The sequence below is a fragment of the Ascaphus truei genome, chromosome 3 (assembly GCF_040206685.1).
Source record: "Ascaphus truei isolate aAscTru1 chromosome 3, aAscTru1.hap1, whole genome shotgun sequence".
NCBI classification, from domain to species: Eukaryota; Metazoa; Chordata; class Amphibia; order Anura; family Ascaphidae; genus Ascaphus; species Ascaphus truei.
This window is the reverse complement of record NC_134485.1, coordinates 4736567-4759715: the sequence shown is the minus strand read 5'-3', so window position 1 is coordinate 4759715 and position 23149 is coordinate 4736567. Positions and strand designations below refer to the sequence as shown.

The following is a 23149-nucleotide window of genomic DNA, read 5'->3' as shown; positions in this document are numbered from 1 at the left end:
TTCAGGGTTCATTTTCCAATGACTGCCAACATGTTGCAAAAGTGACGCATAACTCATGCAAAAAGACAGCACTAGATGTATCACGGAAAAGTCCCATTCCTCACAGCAGGACTCCTTTCCTCTGATAAGCCTTCTTCACTTTTGTTCCCGGGACTGGAGACTTTCATATACTGTACAGCCCTATTTGGCCACTCCTTGTATAACGTCGGTTTAATTGATGCAAGGACATGGCTGAGAACTCACAGCTGTTTCAGAAACAATTACCTTTATTAATGAACATATACACAACACAGGTTATCCTTGCTGTCTTTTCAAGTTAACAGGCCTGGTCCTGAATGATCCCACCACGCCCTTCAGACTGCACGTTCGGTTATGCCGTCCTCTTGGCAATGACTGTGCAGGAGTGGCCAACTCCAGTCCTCAAGGGTCCCCAACAGGTCAGGTTTTGAGGATATCCCTGCTTCAGCACAGGTGGCCCTTGAGGACTGGAGTTTGTCAGTCTTGGGTTGAGCCACTGATTGAGCCACCTGTGCTGAAGCAGGGATAGCCTCATAACCTGACCTGTTGGTGGCCCTTGAGGACTGGAGTTGGCCACTCCTGACATACTGTAGTGTATAAGGCAACTAAGCAGAGATTTCTCTACTGTGTAAAAATCAGTTTGGGCGTCAGATCATCGCGTCTGAAGCCAAACATAACAAACGCCGCCCACTTCTTCATTCAATTCCCCGCCATTGCTTTGCTATGTGTTGCAGGGATGTGTTAAATGGCAAAATTGCACATTTGCTAATAAATGCCACTAATTGCATGGCGGCAAGTACACACGGAAATTCTCTCTTTACTATAGTCACGTGGGAAATACTTTTCGGATAAAAACAAGCCTTAAAGAGAGGCGTATTTTAGCTTAAAACCATGTGCCGATATCCCGGGCTCCGGGCATCATTGATCTTCACCTTAATGGAAACAAAATGCAAAAGAGAAATGTAACGTACGGTGTGTATTCCCCCGTGTTTAACGCAGTAATAATTACCCGATGGCCGCATTCATCCTTTGATCGATTAATAACGGGATCTTGAATTTTTTAACTTAACTTTCTTGTCTTAATATCTTTATTTCTAGAAGTTAAAGTAGCAATTCCTGCGTGTTTTTCATGATTATTTTTTATATATAGGATTGAGGCAGGGGGTCTCCGGAATTAAACCCCATTCACTCCAGTTAAAGGGACCCCCTGCTTCCCGAGATAACGGCACCCCCTACGAGCCAATAGGAAGCCACACCTGATGATGTCACGGCGTCCTATTGGCCGCAGGACGCGGGAGTTTTGAAACTCTGACATTACGTGGTCCCTGCTAGCCGAGGGTACCGGCACCCCCTACGAAGGTAAATATCTCCGTAAGCAGGGGGTCCCCGCAGCTGAAATGAATGGGGTTCAGCTCCGGAGACCCCCTGCTTCAATCCTATGCTAAAAACAATTCACAAAAAATATATCACTAGCTGGGATTGCCTCTTTAATACAGCAAATTGTCCACCTCTATAATGATTAACAGGCCATTAAAAATATGTGGACAAAAGACTAGAGAATGACCGTATTAGGGTATTTCTGTGGGAATTGGCATAGTTTAACAAGGCTTTACATTATTTGACGGGAGTTCTCCGAACATTTGGCTGTTTGTGTCACCGTACTAGCCACTTCCCCTTGAGCCAGTCGGGAAGAGGACTGGTTCCTATGTGAAGATGCTTTGTCCGGGAGGTCCTGCGGGAGGGAAGTTTCTTGGAAACGTCCGGCTCATGCTGCCCCCCCTGATCAGGATCTCAGGGCTGAAGGGCTCACTGCGGCTGGGAAAGGAGGACGCTACGAGAACATGCATCGGTGACAATTACAGGCACCCCAGGGAAGGCCGTCTGAAAGAAAAGCCATGCAGCAAAGGTTATAGCTATATGTAGTGTACATGGTGTAACAGGAAGTATCCGTGTAATCCCTTGTCTGCTATCACAGGGGCAGTGATAATAAAATAACTATGTATCTGATAGCATCACCGCTACCAAATACAAACATTATATTGCTCCAATTCTGCACCAGTTTCACAACCAGAAGACCCCGAGCCAGCACGCTGGGATCCTGTCTTCTCCTTGCTTGGAAAGATTTAAACCCCTCTTATTAGAATAGGAGTTAAATGTTACCCTGACAAGGAGAAGATGGCTTTACAGTTCATTGCATTGGGGCCACTGTCCCCAATGATTTGCAATGTTTTGCGTTAACCTCTGGTAACAAGAGAGCTAATATTCCAGGTACTCGCCTAATGTGCTGCTCCCTAATGTGTTGCTCCCTAATGTGCTGCTCCCTAATGTGCTGCTGCATAAAGTGCTGCTCCCTAATGTGCTGCTCCCTAATGTGCTGCTGCATAATGTGCTGCTGCCTAATGTGCTGCTCCCTAATGTGCTGCTGCATAAAGTGCTGCTGCATAAAGTGCTGCTGCATAATGTGCTGCTGCATAAAGTGCTGCTCCCTAATGTGCTGCTCCCTAAAGTGCTGCTCCCTAATGTGCTGCTCCCTAATGTGCTGCTGCATAAAGTGCTGCTGCATAAAGTGCTGCTGCATAATGTGCTGCTGCATAAAGAGCTTCTCCCTAATGTGCTGCTGCATAAAGTGCTGCTCCCTAATGTGCTGCTCCCTAATGTGCTGCTGCATAAAGAGCTTCTCCCTAATGTGCTGCTGCATAAAGTGCTGCTCCCTAATGTGCTGCTCCCTAATGTGCTGCTGCATAAAGTGCTGCTGCATAAAGTGCTGCTGCATAATGTGCTGCTGCATAAAGTGCTGCTCCCTAATGTGCTGCTCCCTAAAGTGCTGCTCCCTAATGTGCTGCTCCCTAAAGTGCTGCTCCCTAATGTGCTTCTCCCTAATGTGCTGCTGCATAAAGTGCTGCTCCCTAATGTGCTGCATAACGTGCTGCTCCCTAATGTGCTGCTGCATAAAGTGCTGCTCCCTAATATGCTGCTCCCTAATGTGCTGCTGCATAAAGTGCTGCTCCCTAATGTGCTGCTGCATAAAGTGCTGCTCCCTAATGTGCTGCTCCCTAAAGTGCTGCTCCCTAATGTGCTGCTGCATAAAGTGCTGCTCCCTAATGTGCTGCTGCATAATGTGCTGCTCCCTAATGGGCTGCTCCCTAATGTGCTGCTGCATAAAGTGCTGCTCCCTAATGTGCTGCTCCCTAATGTGCTGCTGCATAAAGTGCTGCACCCTAATGTGCTGCTGCATAATGTGCTGCTGCATAATGTGCTGCTCCCTAATGTGCTGCTGCATAATGTGCTGCTGCATAATGTGCTGCTCCCTAATGTGCTGCTGCATAATGTGCTGCTGCATAATGTGCTGCTCCCTAATGTGCTGCTCCCTAATGTGCTGCTGCATAAAGTGCTGCTGCATAAAGTGCTGCTCCCTAATGTGCTGCTCCCTAATGTGCTGCTGCATAAAGTGCTGCTCCCTAATGTGCTGCTGCCTAATGTGCTGCTCCCTAATGTGCTGCTCCCTAATGTGCTGCTCCCTAATGTGCTGCTCCCTAATGTGCTGCTGCATAAAGTGCTGCTGCATAAAGTGCTGCTGCATAAAGTGCTGCTGCATAAAGTGCTGCTCCCTAATGTGCTGCTGCATAAAGTGCTGCTGCATAAAGTGCTGCTGCATAAAGTGCTGCTCCCTAATGTGCTGCTGCATAAAGTGCTGCTCCCTAATGTGCTGCTCCCTAATGTGCTGCTCCCTAATATGTTGCTGCATAATGTGGACATACGAGACCCCAGGAGGGTTCAATGATCCTGCTCACCTACTATTGTGGAAATAATACAGGTAAGTAGGGGTGGGTGCTAGCAGGTAAGTAGGGGTGGGTGCTAGCAGGTAAGTAGGGGTGGGTGCTAGCAGGTAAGAAGGGGTGGGTGCTAGCAGGTAAGTAGGGGTGGGTGCTAGCAGGTAAGTAGGGGTGGATGCTAGTAGGTAAGTAGGGGTGGGTGCTAGCAGGTAAGTAGGGGTGGGTGCTAGCAGGTAAGTAGGGGTGGATGCTAGCAGGTAAGTAGGGGTGGATGCTAACAGGTAAGAAGGGGTGGGTGCCGGCAGGTAAGTAGGGGTGGGTGCTAGCAGGTAAGTAGGGGTGGGTGCTAGCAGGTAAGTAGGGGTGGGTGCTAGCAGGTAAGTAGGGGTGGGTGCTAGCAGGTAAGAAGGGATGGGTGCTAGCAGGTAAGTAGGGGTGGGTGCTAGCAGGTAAGTAGGGGTGGGTGCTAGCAGGTAAGAAGGGGTGGGTGCTAGCAGGTAAGAAGGGGTGGGTGCTAGCAGGTAAGAAGTGGTGGGTGCTAGCAGGTAAGTAGGGGTGGGTGATAGCAGGTAAGTAGGGGTGGGTGCTAGCAGGTAAGTAGGGGTGGGTGCTAGCAGGTAAGAAGGGGTGGGTGCTAGCAGGTAAGTAGGGGTGGGTGCTAGCAGGTAAGTAGGGGTGGGTGCTAGCAGGTAAGTAGGGGTGGGTGCTAGCAGGAATCTGGTACAGTATAATAGCGCATATACAAAGAGAGAAAGGACAATGCACTCAAAATGTACCCCTCAAACTGTTTAAAAATGAGCTTTTATTAAACATGAACATAAAATGCTGACGACACACAAATGTACTTCTCAACCCCTGACCTTACACCCGCTGTACAGACCAAAGTTTCTGAATGTCTCTCTGCTATATCATCCTGGATGTCCTTCCGCCGACTTAAACTCAACATGTCAAAAACAGAGCTCCTCATACTCCCTCCCAAACCTGGCCCTACTACCTCCTTCCACATTACTGTTGGAAGTTCTGTCATACACCCAGTAGCCCAAGCACGCTGCCTAGGGGTCACACTCGCCTCCTCTCTCACATTCTCCTCTCACATTCAAAACGTCTCTAAAACCTGTCACTTTTCCTCTGCAATATAACAAAGATACGCCCTTTCCTCTATTGCTCGACTACTAAAACTCTGACTCAGGCCCTCATTCTCTCCCGTCTTGATTACTGTAACCTCCTGCTGTCCGGCCTTCCTGCCTCTCACCTGTCTCCCCTACAATCTATCCTAAATGCTGCTGCCAGAATCACTCTACTCTTTCCTAAATCTGTCTCAGCATCTCCCCTCATGAAATCCCTCTCCTGGCTTCCGATCAAATCCCGCATCTCACACTCCATTCTTCTCCCACTTTTAAAGCTTTACATTCTTCTGCCCCTCCTTACATCTCAGCCCTAATTTCTCGCTATACATCATCCCGACTCTTGCATTCTGCTCAAGGATGTCTTCTCTCTACCCCTTTGTATCTAAAGCCCTCTCCCACCTTAAACCTTTCTCCCTGACTGCCCCACACCTCTGGAATGTCCTTCCCCTCAGTACCCGACTTGCACCCTTTCTATCCACCTTTAAGACCCACCTTAAGACACACTTGCTTAATGAAGCATATGAGTAGCTCCTTGGATAATACTATAAACACGATACATAAAGCTTGGCTCCTGCAGACGCACTTACCAGAACTCCCTCCTAATGTCTCTGTACATTCTCCCTACCTACCAATTAGACTGTAAGCTCTTCGGTGCAGGGACTCCTCTTCCTAAATGTTACTTTTATGTCTGAAGCACTTATTCCTATGTTCTGTTATTTGTATTATTTGTTATTTATATGATTGTCATGTGTATTACTGCTGTGAACCTCTATGTACATTAATGGCGCTATATAAATAAAGACATACATTTATTTATTTATAACGTATTTTACCAGGAAGTAATACATTTAGAGTTACCTCTCGTTTTCAAGTATTTCCTGGGCACACACACACCACACCACACCACACCACACACACCACACACACACACACACAATAACGCCATGTCTGCACATCCACAGATCGGGGACGGCTGATTTCGCGCACGCACATAACGGGGACGTCCGAGGTCGCGTACGCACATAACGGGGACGTCCGAGGTCGCGCACGCACATAACGGGGACGTCCGAGGTCGCGCACGAACAGAACGCGGATGTCCGAGGTCGCGCACGCACAGAACGGGGAAGGCTGATCTCGCGAACGCACATAACGGGGACGTCCGAGGTCGCGCACGCACAGAACGGGGCCGTCCGAAGTCGCGCACGCATAGAACGGGGCCGTCCGAGGTCGCGCACGCACAGAACGGGGCCGTTCGAGGTCGCGCACGCACAGAACGGGGCCGTCCGAGGTCGCGCACGCACATAACGGGGACGTCCGAGGTCGTGCACGCACAGAACGGGGCCGTCCGAGGTCGTGCACGCACAGAACGGGGCCGTCCGAGGTCGCGCATGCACAGAACGGGGCCGTCCGAGGTCGCGCACGCACAGAACGGGGACGTCCGAGGTCGCGCACGCACAGAACGGGGAAGGCTGATCTCGCGCATGCACAGAACGGGGCCGTCCGAGGTCGCGCACGCACATAACGGGGACGTCCGAAGTCGCGCATGCACAGAACGGGGACGTCCGAAGTCGCGCATGCACAGAACGGGGCCGTCCGAGGTCGCGCACGCACAGAACGGGGCCGTCCGAGGTCGCGCATGCACAGAACGGGGCCGTCCGAGGTCGCGCACGCACATAACGGGGCCGTCCGGGGTCGCGCATGCACAGAACGGGGCCGTCCGAGGTCGCGCATGCACAGAACGGGGCCGTCCGAGGTCGCGCACGCACATAACGGGGACGTCCGAAGTCGCGCATGCACAGAACGGGGACGTCCGAAGTCGCGCATGCACAGAACGGGGCCGTCCGAGGTCGCGCACGCACAGAACGGGGCCGTCCGAGGTCGCGCACGCACAGAACGGGGCCGTCCGAGGTCGCGCATGCACAGAACGGGGCCGTCCGAGGTCGCGCACGCACATAACGGGGACGTTCGAGGTCGCGCACGCACAGAACGGGGCCGTCCGAGGTCGCGCACGCACAGAACGGGGCCGTCCGAGGTCGCGCACGCACAGAACGGGGCCGTCCGAGGTCGCGCATGCACAGAACGGGGCCGTCCGAGGTCGCGCATGCACAGAACGGGGACATTCGAAGTCGCGCATGCACAGAACGGGGACGTCCGAGGTCGCGCATGCACAGAACGGGGACGTCCGAGGTCGCGCATGCACAGAACGGGGACATTCGAAGTCGCGCATGCACAGAACGGGGACGTCCGAGGTCGCGCATGCACAGAACGGGGACGTCCGAGGTCGCGCATGCACAGAACGGGGACATTCGAAGTCGCGCATGCACAGAATGGGGCCGTCCGAGGTCGCGCACGCACATAACGGGGCCGTCCGAGGTCGCGCACGCACATAACGGGGAAGGCTGATCTCGCGCACGCACAGAACGGGGACATTCGAAGTCGCGCATGCACATAACGGGGCTGGCCGAGGTCGCGCATGCACAGAACGGGGCCGTCCGAGGTCGCGCACGCACAGAACGGGGCCGTCCGAGGTCGCGCATGCACAGAACGGGGACGTCCGAAGTCGCGCATGCACAGAACGGGGCCGTCCGAGGTCGCGCATGCACAGAACGGGGCCGTCAGAGGTCGCGCATGCACAGAACGGGGCCGTCCGAGGTCGCGCATGCACATAACGGGGAAGGCTGATCTCGCGCACGCACATAACGGGGAAGGCTGATCTCGCGCACGCACATAACGGGGACGTCCGAGGTCGCGCATGCACAGATCGGGGCCGTCCGAGGTCGCGCATGCACAGATCGGGGCCGTCCGAGGTCGCGCATGCACAGAACGGGGCCGTCCGAGGTCGCGCATGCACAGATCGGGGCCGTCCGAGGTCGCGCATGCACAGATCGGGGACGGCCGAGGTCGCGCATGCACAAAACAGGAAAGGATGAGGTCGCGCATGCAGAGAATGGGGACGCAGAGGTCGTGCATGCACAGAACGGGTGAGGGACGAGTTCGCACATGCGCAGAAGGGGGGACTGCAAGTTTGCGGATGCGCAGAACGGGGGAGCAGCCGTATTCGCGTTTGTGCAGAACGGGGGAGTGGCCAAGTTCACGCATGCGCAGAAGGGGGGACTACAAGTCTGCGGATGCGCAGAAGGAGAAGGGTAGAAGACGCCGAAAATCGCCGGTTCTGCTTTTCGGCAATTTTCGCTTCGCAGCGGCGCCATGGAACGGAACCCGCCGTACGAGCGGGGTCCTCCTGTATACATACATCTCTGCTCCTAGATAAAAGCACAATACAGACAGGTTTCATCTCGCACAGAAAACATTACTGCTAATAACGTGTGAAAGTTGCAATCCCCCTGTAGATGGAATTGAAGACCTGGCACACGCTGGCAGTATGCATGGGGGGGCTGTTTGATAAAAAAAAAGGAGGGACTTTAAAAAAAGGGGGGTGTCTTTGATAAAAGGGGGGTGTTTGATAAAAAAAGGGGGGCTATAATAAAAAAGGGGTGCTTTGATAAAAAGGAGTGAATTTGATTTAAAAAAGGAGGGCTTTGATAAAAAATGGGGGCTTTGATAAAAGGGGTGACTGATTAAAAAAATGGTGGCTTTGATAAAAGGGGTGACTGATTAAAAAAAGGGGGTCTTTGATAAAAAAAGGGGGAGCTTTGATAAAAACAGGGGATTGGTAAAAAGGGGAGCTTTGTTGTTTATGGTGAGCAGTGTATTAGGCCGTGATTATATCAAAATACATGTCGCCCGGAGCGACACCGCGCAGCGCCATAACAAAGCGTATCCCTGCAAAGTGATAATACCAACGGCGACTGCGACGCCGCTTGCTACTGTAAGGCCTCGTTCAGGGTGCTGGCTTCGGAGGGAGGGCGTGCTGACGTGCGGGCGGCCGTCGGAAACAATGTATTTAAAGTTAATTGTGGTTGTCAGGGTGGCAGCTGCACTGTCTCCGAAGTACGGAGTTGACGCTGGCTACAGTTTCAATAAACAACCCAAGTTGTTTTTTGAAGCTGCAGCAGCGTCACTGGGACCTCGGCAGCCAATACAGCAACTTGGATCCCTAACCTGCCGTCTGTAGCCCCGCCCCCTCCCCGCCTCCTCAACTCCTGAAAAAGTCTGCTGGGGAGGATGTGCACACATCGCCCAGCAGACTGCCGCTTGCACACGCGAACGCCCGCCCTCCAACTCCTGCCTCTGGCACCCTGAACGAGGCCTAATGCGGGAGACAGTTGAAGAGTTTTACAAATTTGTTTTCAGGTTGCGACGGCCGCGTCACGTGACACAGCCGTCCAATGACAGATGTCAGCCTTGTCTCCCCTGCATTCGCACGCGGAAGAATGTGCTTGTGCACGTATCGCGACGTCACAGATGTCCGCGTGCGCTTTGCAGTTCCTCTGTATAGTCGCAGCCTAACTGCTAACCCATACCCTCCGGCTACACATATTAACTCCGCCCAGCACGAGTACAGGAACTACGGGGGTACCGATTTTAATATGCAAAATGTTGGAGGGTCTCTTTAACCCTTTCACTGTCCTAGAGGCCTGGCAGTGATATACCCCAGATTCAAAACAATAATGCCTTAATCCTCCAAACTTCGTGTTTGCGTCCAAAAAAATTAACTAGTGGATTATTTTATCTACTATTCTCTATGCTATTCTGAGATATTTTGTAAGATGTCCTGAAAACAAGACTGGTTGAGGGCGTCTTGAGAACACGAGCTGAGAAACCTTGGGTTAATCTGTGTGAAAAGTAAAAGAAAAGGATGCCACTTCTAAATTGATCTCTCTTTGGCGTCGGGCATGGTCAGCGCTTATTCGCTGACCCGTAGTGCTGCTCGGCACTGAGCCCCTGCAGCCGCAATGAGAGCGGCTTTAGCAGGGGCTCGCGCACGCGTCCGCAAGCCTGGGGAAGCGTGTGTCTGAGGGAGTTTTGAAATTTCCCCGCTTGCCGGAGCGCAGGGCCGGTCATGTGAGCGGTTCGCCCAATGAGGGCGAACCAGCTCCGTGACGTCACTGGCCCGCCCCCAGACCCGCCCCCAACACGCCCCCGTCACGCCCACGGACGGCGCGCTGTGTAAGGCCAGGGAAAGCACCGCTTTCCCTGAGCCTCAGCGCGCCTCCGCCCGGACAAACTCACTATGTCCCAGGCCTTTGTCTCTCAGTGAATGCCGCAGTCAGAAACAAGTGAATAACTGTAGGGCACGTTGCGCATTAAATGTGCTCCCACATTGCTCTGATGTATTTCCCGCAACCTGTTACTACCCATGGGTGTCTGTGTTGTATCCGCAGTGGGATTACATGCTGCAGCCTGGCTTCCCACACAAGCTGACCGCAGCAAATGCTTTCATTCTCTTAGTACAGCCCGAGGCGACGCCGGGTACAGAGCCAGCGTGGGCAGCAGTTATTCTGGGGCGCTGCCAGGTTACACATGGATCCATTCCTATTTACTCTTCCACTTACTGTGCGCACCTCGTCTCAATTAAAAAGCGCTCTTTGGGTAACATTTATTAAGGTCTCCCAGCTGCAAAATGGAATAAAAATGCCGTTTTATCAAAGGAACAGGTTCCATTGGAAAGGCCCTGATTTTATCTTCTGATAAATCCGATGCTTCTCTTTAGAGGCAGAACGCTTTCATACGATGCCCACTCTCTGTTTGTTGCGTGGGTAAGTACTGCTGGAATAGCCATCTCCAATGTGTGTAGCTCTATACAAGATACACAATAAGTACCCATTCATTTTGATGACTTTTCTGTCGCTAAGAAATGCTAATTACAGTAAGTACAAGAAGTGGTAAGAAAAGAACAGCCCAGCCTGACTCCTCTTCTAGAAGATACTTTTCTTGGAAAGATTGGTACAGATCAGCCGGGATGTGGGGGATTCTGCAGTGATTTGCAGGAAATGAAATATTCCAAATGTAAGAGTTTTAGGTGTGATAACGTTTATCTGAACTGCGCCCAGAAATATTTATTTTCTTTCCTTTTTTCCTCTGTCAAACACATTTATTTCATCTGACTACCGTTTGTTTGCACTGATATTTACACCGGTATTTTAAACCCAACTGCAAGTTCAGTCCGCCCCGCAGAAACGCTGGGTTGTTGGGAAACAGAGAACACTACGGGGCCTGCTCATTAATTACATATTTTTGGAAAGAAACACATTTTGCTGTGTAAGAATTGCATTTTTGGCCGCAATTTAGTGTGGGCGGTGTAAATCCGTGCAGCAAATAAACTCTCACAGAATGAGGCGTTCACGTGCTGCAACTCAGGGAACTGTGAGAGCGCCTTTCCCCAGGAATATCTCCCCTGGAGATCTTCTCTTCCCCAGGCCCGAGGTATTGTGAATTTCCCAGAGGGACGGAGGAAAGGGGAGACGGAGGAAAGGGGAGACGGAGGGAAGGGGAGACGGGGAGACGGAGGGACGGGGAGACGGAGGGACGGGGAGACGGAGGGACGGAGGGACGGGGAGATGGAGGGACGGGGAGACGGAGGGACGGGGAGACGGAGGGACGGAGGGACAGGGAGATGGAGGGACGGGGAGACGGAGGGACGGAGAGACGGAGGGACGGAGGGACGGGGAGACGGAGGGACGGGGGGACGGAGGGACGGGGGGACGGAGGGTCGGAGGGACGGGGAGACGGAGGGATGGGGAGACGGAGGGACGGGGGGACGGAGGGACGGGGGGACGGAGGGACGGGTGGACGGAGGGACGGGGGGACGGAGGGACGGGGAGACGGAGGGACGGGGAGACGGAGGGACGGGAGACGGAGGGAAGGGGAGACGGAGGGACGGGGAGACGGAGGGACGGGGAGACGGAGGGACGGGAGACGGAGGGAAGGGGAGACGGAGGGACGGGGAGACGGAGGGACGGGGAGGGAAGGGGAGACGGAGGGACGGGGAGACGGAGGGACGGGGAGACGGAGGGACGGGGGGACAAAGGGACGGAGGGACGGGGAGACGGAGGGACGGGGAGACGGAGGGACGGGGAGACGGAGGGAAGGGGAGGGAAGGGGAGACGGAGGGACAGAGGGACGGGGAGACGGAGGGACGGGGAGACGGAGGGACGGGGAGACGGATGGACGGGGAGACGGAGGGACGGGGAGACGGAGGGACGGGGAGACGGAGGGAAGGGGAGACGGAGGGACGGGGAGACGGAGGGACGGAGGGACGGGGAGACGGAGGGACGGAGGGACGGGGAGACGGAGGGACGGGGAGACGGAGGGACGGGGAGACGGAGGGACGGGGAGACGGAGGGAAGGGGAGACGGAGGGACGGGGAGACGGAGGGAAGGGGAGGGAAGGGGAGACGGAGGGACAGAGGGACGGGGAGACGGAGGGACGGGGAGACGGAGGGACGGGGAGACGGATGGACGGGGAGACGGAGGGACGGGGAGACGGAGGGACGGGGAGACGGAGGGACGGGGAGACGGAGGGAAGGGGAGACGGAGGGACGGGGAGACGGAGGGACGGAGGGACGGGGAGACGGAGGGACGGAGGGACGGGGAGACGGAGGGACGGGGAGACGGAGGGACGGGGAGACGGAGGGAAGGGGAGACGGAGGGACGGGGAGACGGAGGGACGGAGGGACAGGGAGACGGAGGGACGGGGAGATGGAGGGAAGGGGAGACGGAAGGACGGGGAGACGGAGGGACGGGGAGACGGAGGGACGGAGGGACAGGGAGACGGAGGGACGGGGAGATGGAGGGACGGGGAGACGGAGGGACGGGGAGACGGAGGGAAGGGGAGACGGAGGGACGGGGAGACGGAGGGACGGAGGGACAGGGAGACGGAGGGACGGGGAGATGGAGGGAAGGGGAGACGGAAGGACGGGGAGACGGAGGGAAGGAGGGACGGGGAGACAGAGGGAAGGTGAGATGGAGGGACGGGAAGACGGAGGGAAGGAGGGATGGGGAGACGGGGAGACGGAGGGAAGGAGGGATGGGGAGACGGAGGGACGGGGAGACGGAGGGACGGGGAGACGGGGAGACGGAGGGACGGAGGGACGGAGGGAAGGGGAGACGGAGGGACGGAGGGACGGAGGGACGGGGAGACGGAGGGACGGAGGGACGGAGGGACGGAGGGACGGAGGGACGGGGAGACGGAGGGACGGGGAGACGGAGGGACGGGGAGACGGAGGGAAGGGGAGACGGAGGGACGGGGAGACGGAGGGACGGGGAGACGGAGGGACGGGGAGACGGAGGGACGGGGAGACGGAGGGAAGGGGAGACGGAGGGACGGGGAGACGGAGGGAAGGAGGGACGGGGAGACGGAGGGAAGGTGAGACGGAGGGACGGGGAGACGGAGGGAAGGGGAGACGGAGGGACGGGAAGACGGAGGGAAGGAGGGATGGGGAGACGGAGGGACGGGGAGACGGAGGGACGGAGGGAAGGGGAGACGGAGGGACGGGGAGACGGAGGGACGGAGGGAAGGGGAGACGGAGGGACGGGGAGACGGAGGGACGGAGGGAAGGGGAGACGGAGGGACGGGGAGACGGAGGGACGGAGGGAAGGGGAGACGGAGGGACGGGGAGACGGAGGGACGGAGGGAAGGGGAGACGGAGGGAAGGGGAGATGGAGGGACGGAGGGAAGGGGAGACGGAGGGAAGGGGAGACGGAGGGAAGGAGGGATGGGGAGACGGAGGGACGGGGAGACGGAGGGACGGAGGGAAGGGGAGACGGAGGGACGGGGAGACGGAGGGAACGGGAGACGGAGGGACGGGGAGACGGAGGGAAGGGGAGACGGAGGGAAGGGGAGACGGAGGGAAGGGGAGACGGAGGGAAGGGGAGACGGAGGGACGGAGGGACGGAGGGACGGGGAGACGGAGGGAAGGGGAGACGGAGGGAAGGTGAGACGGAGGGAAGGGGAGAAGGAGGGAAGGGGAGACGGAGGGAAGGTGTAAGTAAGGCCTTACACTCACATGCAAACTCTCATCGCTGAGATATATAAGGCATTACACTCACATGCAAACTCTCCTCGCTGAGATATATAAGGCATTACACTCACATGCAAACTCTCCTCACTGAGATATGTAAGGCCTTACACTCACATGCAAACTCTCCTCGCTGAGATATGTAAGGCATTACACTCACATGCAAACTCTCCTCACTGAGATATATAAGGCCTTACACTCACATGCAAACTCTCCTCACTGAGCTATGTAAGGCATTACACTCACATGCAAACTCTCCTCACTGAGATATGTAAGGCCTTACACTCACATGCAAACTCTCCTCACTGAGATATATAAGGCATTACACTCACATGTAAACTCTCCTCGCTGAGATATGTAAGGCATTACACTCACATGCAAACTCTCCTCGCTGAGATATGTAAGGCATTACACTCACATGCAAACTCTCCTCGCTGAGATATATAAGGCCTTACACTCACATGCAAACTCTCCTCACTGAGATATGTAAGGCCTTACACTCACATGCAAACTCTCCTCACTGAGATATGTAAGGCCTTACACTCACATGCAAACTCTCCTCGCTGAGATATGTAAGGCATTACACTCACATGCAAACTCTCCTCACTGAGATATGTAAGAGAAGTGAGGAATGTGGGTATCGTGTGATTTGCAATTAAAGCGTAAGTTCATTAAAGATAACCTATACTATTGCCTTACCCTGATTGTATTAGAAAGCAGTGGACATGTCTCAGTAAAGTGACAGCGCAGGTTTGTACAACCCCAAATCTCTCCAACATACAACACGTTGGGGTTTATTCCTCCAAGATTCCCGGCTGAAAAACTGTCAGATTTATCCAAGGGAAGCACACATCAGTGGGGTAACTGTGAATCATTTCTGTGGGGTTACTTTTCTCTGAGAATGTAGGGGTTACTCCTTACTCCAAGTTTTCCAGCTGGGAGGTTTGAACAGATAGCTCACACCGTGACTATTAGGCAATCCTTCTCTTCCATCCATTCACTAATCAGCTCACAGAGATTGGAATATCCACAGATCCTCACTTACTCAGAGCTCGCCATGTTATAGATACTGCCCGATTATTACAAATACCAACCCAGGAGAGACCTAAAGGAGATGACTTTGACTACTCAAACTGCATTCATGGTATTGGTATGTACATGTATGTATTGCATTTAATATAATCTCTTTTAGTCGCGCCTGGAGCTATATTTTACATCATTCCACCTTGGCAGTCTCCAAGCTGCTCTCTGAATGCATTTTAAGACCAATGACTTCAGCTATATTTCTTGACCTTTTTTTCTCCATCATTCTTTTCATTGTGTTATAGGGACGAGGCAGGACTATCTCTGTTCATAAAAACAGCACGTGGTGTAGGGAACATCTCACATAGACTGTTATGCAGTGACAGATTCTCTCACATTGCAGTGTAATAACCGGTAAATGTGCGGGGATACATCCGCCATGGAAGGCGTTCCTCTGCGTTGCCCGGGCACTCAACTGCAACATAGGACCTGCAGCATCCAGGGCAGCGAAAGCATCTTATATTCTCCCCTTACATGTGCTAACTCTGATCTCCGATGAGCTAACTCTGATCTCCGATGAGCTAACTCTGATCTCCGATGAGCTAACTCTGATCTCCGATGAGCTAACTCTGATCTCCGATGAGCTAACTCTGATCTCCGATGAGCAAACTCACTCATTTGACATCTGACCTTTCATTCTGCCTGAATCTTTGTGTTATTATTTGCAGAATATGTGAGCATTTTAATCAGGAAATAGCCACCCCTCAGTTGAGTTATTTCATGTTAACCAAATAATAAGCTGAAGTTATTTTACTTGAGCGGTTCAGCTGACAATAACTATACGGCTGCATGCAACTTAGATGATTAGCCTGGGACATTTGATAAACGGAGAAGTCATTAAACATCATTAATGACCAACATTGATGTTAGTGCCAATTCCCCAAATCCTTTGTTTTTGCCGGTGTATGTCTCACCGATGTGCCGGATTACCGAGTGGTCTGATGACCAATGTGAAGAGCAGCTATACCCCTGAATAACTATTGCAGGGGTTTCCAACTCCAGTCCAAGGGCCACACCAACAAGTTGGGTTTTAAGGATATCCCTGCTTCGACTGAGCCACTGATTAAGCCACCTGTGCTGAAGCAGGGATATCGCTAATACCTTGGCCTGTTGGTGGCCCTTGAAGACTGGAGTTGGCCCCCCCATGAACTACTGTATTTAATGATTTGCTCATGTTTACCCCATAAGTGGTTAGTACGGGTAAATATAAACTGTAAAAGTGCCCATGTTACTTACCTAGGGGGGAAAAGCTCACAGCCGTCCACGGGAAGGGCGGACAAGTCCACCAGCAGTAAGGTCGGGACAATGGAAAACAAATAAGGTCACAATGATTAGATATTGGTTATAAATGGCAACAGGATGTCCTTACACAAACACTACTGTAGAGCTATCAAGAAGCGCTTTCCCTTCCTACCTACAGCTGGTTATCTGACAATGGCAGATCTCTAGAAATCTACCTAGTACACATTTGCTATTGCATGTGCTGCTACCTTTGGGATTTAGACCTCGTTCTTTATTAAGTTTATTAAACCTGTGACCTATCCTGTCCAGCTGTGCCCACGTTTAAACTCTCCCAAGCTTAGTCTGGGATCAGACCTTTGGGCCCTAACAAGTCCTCTAATATAGAGTCAGAATCCCATGCTTACTGTAAGAAACGTCTTCAGCATCTCGGATGCCTGTTATTCAGAGCTTCCGGTGGCCATGCAGAGACCTTCCTCCCAAACTACAATTAGGCGTCCATGGACCACCCGTTCTAAAGCATTGCATCCTACAGGCCCCGGTGTGAGCCTGCCCGGTATAGGAAAGGGAGGGTGAATGAGTTAGACCCCAGCACTTGACCATATTAGAATGAGGTTCCCATATACTTCAGGTTCCGTATGGAAACTCGCTTTTCACGCGTTGGCATTCTAAATATATATATATATTTTTATATATTTAAATCTATACCTTGATGAAAATTACAAAACAGCATAAATAAAAAACCCTTTGACAAAACTGTTTTTCCCCCCCTACTTTTCCATACTAAGTAGTGTCGTTTTCACTGCCAAAGGTCACCATGGCAAAGCCTTTCCTAAAACTTCCCCTGTTCTGCCCATTCTCTGCTCAGCCGATGTATTCTGTGCCCAGGCATCTGCATCTGGGATTGTGGCTTTTAAAAAAATGTTATTGCAAATACCTCCGTAACCACATTAAAATAAGCACTTTACTAAATGAGACTAGAACAGGTTGCACAGAGAAGCAGCTGGATTGTTTTTTCTTCAGCAGAAACATGTCTGAGGGTGGAAGAGGCGGAGAGCTTGCTATAGTTACACCTATGGAGGAAAGTTAGCAAAGTGTACCGCAGGTCGCCTGTAGGGGGCACTTTGCCCAAATGTCCCTTCTTTTCAATGTAAAATTGGAAGGCTCTTGCCTTGCTGGGGTTTTTTTTAACATGTTTTTCTTCTTCCTATACCTTTTCTATTTGTCTCTTCCTTTTGTGCTGCATAACACTGACACTGAACACAACGGGACGTTACATCGGGACTCCGGGGCACAATTACAGCCACTGAGGAGGAGAGAGAAATGCTTTGGTGACTATAACATTAACACAAGACAAACACTGCTCTAGCCAAGCAGAAAAGATGCCACTAGCGCAGGGGGTGGGCAACTCCAGTCCTCAAGGGCCACCAACAGGTAAGGTTTTCAGGATATCCCTGCTTCAGCGCAGTTGGTTCAATCAGTGACTCAGTCTAAGACTGAGCCACTGATTGAGCCTCCTGTGCTGAAGCAGGGATGTCCATAAAACCCGACCTGTTGGTGGCCCTTGAGGACTGTTGCTGCCCAACCTCTGCGCTAGTGGTTAAGAAATTGGAGTTTAGTTTGTTACATTTTGGAAGGCAACAATGTCACATATTGTCATGTTAGGGTTACACACGCAGAGGGGGTTACATTTTGTTAACCTGAGGGAAGTTTTCATGTATTTTTGAAAAATTTGTGTGAACTTAACTAAAGGATGAAAGGGTTTTTTGTTGTATTTTATTTTTTGTGGCCTCTCTGTGTTTGTATTCACGTTTGGGATCTGGCCCTGAGGTGTCGCTTATTAGCTTAGTAAGTGCTTTCTTTGGTTTGGTCATTACTGCAGTCACTCACCCAGCACAGACCTGACTCAAAATTACTGCTATGTGCTTAGTAATATCAATTGAAGTCTATACTGCATAAGCACACGAGTCATGCACAACTCATGGTACATGTTTACCTGGGTAGCACGCTCCCTTTAAACATTTTCAACTCAATATCCAAATGACTTGGGTCTGGTTTGTACACCTGGTAGCTCCTTTCATCTTTTTATTTCCCCTATTCATACTGTTAAGTCATCTGAGCGGGCTCTGCTACTGGCTTTGCTTAATCTGCTCAGGGACCTGGGGTCAGAAATTATTTCAACACACAGCAATGGCAACTCTGGGCCTGGGGTTTCCGGCTCAGAAGCTTCTGGCTCTAGGGGCGCAGGTTCAGGGAAGCCATGCTCAGGAGGGGTCCGCTCAGAGCCAGCGTGGTCTGAGACAGCCTGGGATTCGGGGGAGCCATGCTCGGAAGGGGCCCGCTCAGAGCCAGCGTGGTCCGAGACAGCCTGGGATGGGGTATGCTCATATGGGACCTGTTCAGGAGCTGCCTGGGAAGGGACACACTCATACAGAGCATGTTCAGAGGCTGCTCGGGAGGGAGCATGTTCGCTAGGGGCATGTTCGCTAGGGGCATGTTCGCTAGGGGCATGTTCGGAAGTTGCACGGGATGGTGCTCGATAAGTGGGGATTAGCTCAGAAAATGCATAGGAAGGAGGACTCTCTAAGTATTCATGTACGGAGGGTGCCTGAAAGGTTGCTAGTTGAGACAGAGTGTGTTCAGAGGGTGCCCGCTCAGAAGCTGCCCGTGAGGGAGATCGTTCAGAGGGGGTCCGATTAGAAGGTGCATGCTCAGAGACAGCCCGGGAGGGTGCTCTCTCAGAAGGTGCTCTTTCAGAGAGTGCGTTGTTGGAAGGGATTCGCACGGAAGGGGCTCGTTCAGACCGTGCCTGCTCAGAAGCAGCACGGGATGGTGCTCTTTCCGAGAGTGCATTCTCAGAGGGGGCGTGCACCGACAGGGCCCTAAAGGAAGGGGCGCGCTCAGAGGGAGCACGTTCTAAGGTCTCAGCAACTTGCACTTTCACCACCTTTTGCTCTTCTGTTTGACGGTAGGATGGCAATGTTTCATCATAAGCCTTGGAGATGTCTTCTAGGAGGCCTGTGCTTCTCTTCTCATAACCATTAAAGTGAGATGGAAGGGGGCTGGCTTCTACTCCAACCTCAGACAATGGGTAGAAATGGGAGACGGCCTTTTCTTCCTCCAACAGCTTGTAGCCCTTAGACTTTGGCATGGAAGAGATGGCTAGAGAGTGCAAGTGTTTCTCAGAGCCTTCTCCCAGCAGTTGATGTTGGTGGTTTTCTGTGCTCCGCCGGAATGCCAGGCGGATCTTTTTCCAGCCCAAGTGGCTGATTTCCACCACATTTAGGAAGAGAGAGACTGCCGCCACAGCCAACATGAACATGATGAACACCGTTTTCTCAGTAGGTCTGGAGACGAAGCAGTCCACCGTATTAGGGCAAGGCCACCGGCTGCAGCGGTACAGCGGAAGGATACTGAAACCATAGAGAAAGTATTGGCCCACCACAAAGCCCACCTCAAAAAGTGTTTTGAAGATAATGTGGCAGATGTAGGTTCTCAGGAGTGTTCCCTCCAGGCGAAACTTCTTGGTTCCTTTGGTACTGGTTTCCTTGGTGGTTCTGATGCTCCCTTGGTCAAGCGGCAATCTTTCTTCGTTCATCTCCTGCTGCCTACTCATTTCTGCATCCTCCTTCTCTTTCCTTTTCTCTTCCATCCGCACGTGGTGCACGGCATGCCCCACGTACACCAGCGACGGCGTGGACACGAAGATGATCTGCAGAACCCACAACCGAATGTGGGAGAGAGGAAAAGCCTCGTCGTAGCAGACATTCTCGCAACCGGGCTGCTGCGTGTTGCACACAAAATCGGACTGCTCGTCCCCCCAGACGAACTCGGCTGCCGTCCCGAGGATGAGGATCCTAAAAATGAACAGGACAGTGAGCCAGACTCTACCGATGACAGTGGAGTGTTCATTCACCTCCTCCAAAATATTCCCCAAGAAGCTCCAGTCTCCCATGATTCAAAGGCTGTAAAAGAAAAACACGAGTGGGTCAATGTTGGGTAATTCTTTGAAAAAGGATTCATAGCCCGTATAAGTAGAATGAGCGAAAACAAATAAACACAACATTATTTTCTGTAGTGAATTCAAAGGAAAGATGTGAAATTGGCAAAGTAATTCCAAAGTTATTCGTCGCCCAACTGCAAAGTAAATCATACAGGAGAAGTTTCCTTTGCGGAAACCTATAGCGGTGACCACAGACATTCTAACAATAAACTCCAAGGTGCAAAACATATGGAAACTATTGAAGAGTCTACAGTATGTAAACAAAAACGTCCCTATTTTGTCAAATTCGGATCCGCACTATTCAATCACACAAACATATCACCAACTCTCCAAATACATTTGTATTTAAACAGAACCTGTAATACCCATAAAGAGAAAAACTAGTTAGAGAGCTTATCACTAATGAATAACTAAGCCTACATCTGTATCACTTCTATTAAACATTCACAGTAATTCAGCTATTATTTCTTACATGAGCAACATCCAAAAAGCTAAATAACCAACTGTTCTGTAGAATAAAAGCATACATATATTGTTCAGATTAGTTATATTTTTTCACCATTTGCACAGGCACCAACTATCGAAACTGACAACGAAGCTATAACAGCCATTCACGCGTATTGCACTTTTACCCAGCACACTTGGAGTTATTCACTTATCTCTGAACCCCGGAGGATCTGAACTATTCCAGCGCTGCAATTCAAAACCAGCTACCATCTTCAAAAACAGACTTTAACTAGCCTTGATTTCTAGAGACGCCTCGAACACGCTAAAGAGCAGAAGAAAGCGATACAAGTTAATGCTACGGAGTGGGCAACTTGCCACAGTGAAAGCTCCACTGGAGAACGTGGTCCCTCTCTTGGCACTCGGCTGTCAAAAGTGAACTTTTGTTTCTGCCCTTTCCTACCTAACGTCCCAACCTTATCGCACGACTGAGCAGATGTGACTCAATTCGCCCTGATGGCTGGGTTTTAGTGTCCTGCAATATTTAAGCTCTGAGCCAGACAGCTTTTATGGAAGAGCCACAATTGGTGATGTGGGAAACAATAGAGAAGAAAGGGAGATAATGCATGAAATGCATGAAATATGAAGGGGGAGGTTAAGGTGTGGGATATAGTGCTATCCTCCGCACATACACACATATGCCTTTATGTAGACAGCTGTGACTTTTTCAGTTGTGACTCGGGGTAACGAGAATTCCTCATTTTTAATGACCTCTGAATTAAACTAAATCAATGATCAACTAACAAATATAATTTATGTTTATCAGTGTCTCCCGCGTTATGACTTGCATTGCAACGGTTTTCTGTTCATTAGTAAACAATGTCATTTTTTATTGTTATTGGCAATATTTCTGAGCAAAGGCAACCCAGCGTTGATATTTGATATAATTCTCCGCCAGGGGATTATTTTACGATTGCTGGCGGTTCCGTTTGCAAATAAACCGTGAGCTGCAACGTTGACCCAAAAGTCCTACAGCTGCCCACTTTCAATGGCCACTTCCGACACCCACTTCCGACCCCCTTTATTCGGAGGTAGTCGCCTCTGAACAGTTCCGTCGCTGGGCAGTTACAAAAAGACACAGGAAGGACAAACTAATATTCTCTACATCAAGAGGGCTCAACTCCAGCCTTCAAGACCCCCCCCAACACGTCAGGTTTTAAGAATGTCCCAGCTTCAGCACAGGTGGCTCAATCAGGCTATGCTTCAGCACAGGGGGCTCAATCAGTCCCTGCTTCAGCACAGGTGGCTCAATCAGTGGCTCAGTCTTTGACTGAGCCACTGAGTGAGCCACCTGTGCTGAAGCAGGGATACCCTTAATGCCTGACCTGTTGGGAAGTCTTGAGGAGTTGTCCGCCCCTGCTCAACATCAAGGTTACTGTCAGAAAACGTAATGTGAGTTTCAGCTTACTTACAGAGGCTCCGTTCCCTTCCCACAGTGAAGCCGCGGCTTTGTCCTGCGCTCTTTGGGCTGATGTTGCTAGTAATGTTTGTGCTGACACAGCCCGCAGAGCGCTCGGCACCGGGCTGGGGATCCAGCTAACGTTAAATAGAAATGTTAGTACAAAGAACCCGGGGTGGTGCATTCTGGCAGGAAACTCCCCGGTTCTGTTAGACGCAGTATGGCATGAATATTCAGATTAATAACACTAAAAATCACCTGATACGGAAACATATTGTATCATTCTCCCGTCTTTCCACTTTTTTTACCTTATGAGGCATGTGCGCAATTTTCATTGCAGTTAATGATATTTGCATTCTTTTTTTGCATAAATGATGTGAACCTTTGAGCGCTAAACCAAAATTTGCAGAGAATTACAAGTAATGCGCACCGCAATTTTGTTTCATTTCTATTCTTTTTTTACTTTTTAAAATGTATCTTTTGTCTTCATTTTCCGTTCCTTGTGCTTAGTGTCACCTGTAGCAGGGCAGACACATGCGGTTTGTGTAGTTACGGTGGGGATGTTAATATAGACAAACACGCAGTAGACTGAAAATAAAAATATGTCTAGTTAAAGATTGACAAAATAAGAGCATTGGGAAGGTGGCGTGATGCTGGTTGTCACGTGGCCAAAAACGTGGACTACGAGTGGGACGTCAGACCCTATAGATAATATAAGGAACTGCTGTAGCAAAACATAAGCAGTTATACAGATGTAAACGGACTTGTTTTCCCTGCAGGGAGTCCTGCAATCTAAGCTGTTAGAGTCAAACAACTGTTAACTCTTATCACCATCATCAAGAGTGCATAGTGGCCCTGCAGAGAAAGGTAAGAGAGTGCATAGTGTCCCTGCAGAGAAAGGTAAGAGAGCGCATAGTGTCCCTGCAGAGAAAGGTAAGAGAGCGCATAGTGTCCCTGGAGAGAAAGGTAAGAGAGCGCATAGTGTCCCTGCAGAGAAAGGTAAGAGAGCGCATAGTGTCCCTGCAGAGAAAGGTAAGAGAGCGCATAGTGTCCCTGCAGAGAAAGGTAAGGGAGCGCATAGTG

The 23149-nt window shown here is 51.5% G+C and overlaps 1 protein-coding gene and 1 long non-coding RNA gene across 5 annotated transcripts; both read right to left on the bottom strand.

The window, feature by feature from the left end:
• Positions 1 to 248: 248 nt before the first annotated feature.
• LOC142491253 (uncharacterized) lies at positions 249 to 17626 on the bottom strand. The gene is made up of 2 exons (XR_012800360.1): positions 16158 to 17626; positions 249 to 1899 (listed from the first exon to the last, which is right to left on the bottom strand). It is a non-coding gene; the product is annotated as an uncharacterized LOC142491253 (long non-coding RNA).
• Positions 17627 to 17715: 89 nt separating this feature from the next.
• Positions 17716 to 22180, bottom strand: GJA8 (gap junction protein alpha 8). 4 transcript variants are annotated; one of them, XM_075593538.1, is made up of 2 exons: positions 22080 to 22180; positions 17716 to 20125 (listed from the first exon to the last, which is right to left on the bottom strand). In XM_075593538.1, the coding sequence occupies exon 2, from the start codon at positions 20113 to 20115 to the stop codon at positions 18259 to 18261; it is 1857 nt and encodes a 618-aa protein (XP_075449653.1). In that variant the 5' UTR covers positions 20116 to 20125; positions 22080 to 22180; the 3' UTR covers positions 17716 to 18258. The 4 variants fall into 4 exon arrangements, with proteins under 4 accessions (XP_075449653.1, XP_075449654.1, XP_075449652.1 ...); XM_075593539.1 differs by lacking the exon at positions 22080 to 22180 and adding an exon at positions 21071 to 21174; XM_075593537.1 differs by lacking the exon at positions 22080 to 22180 and adding an exon at positions 20986 to 21093.
• Between the last annotated feature and the right edge of the window lie 969 nt (positions 22181 to 23149).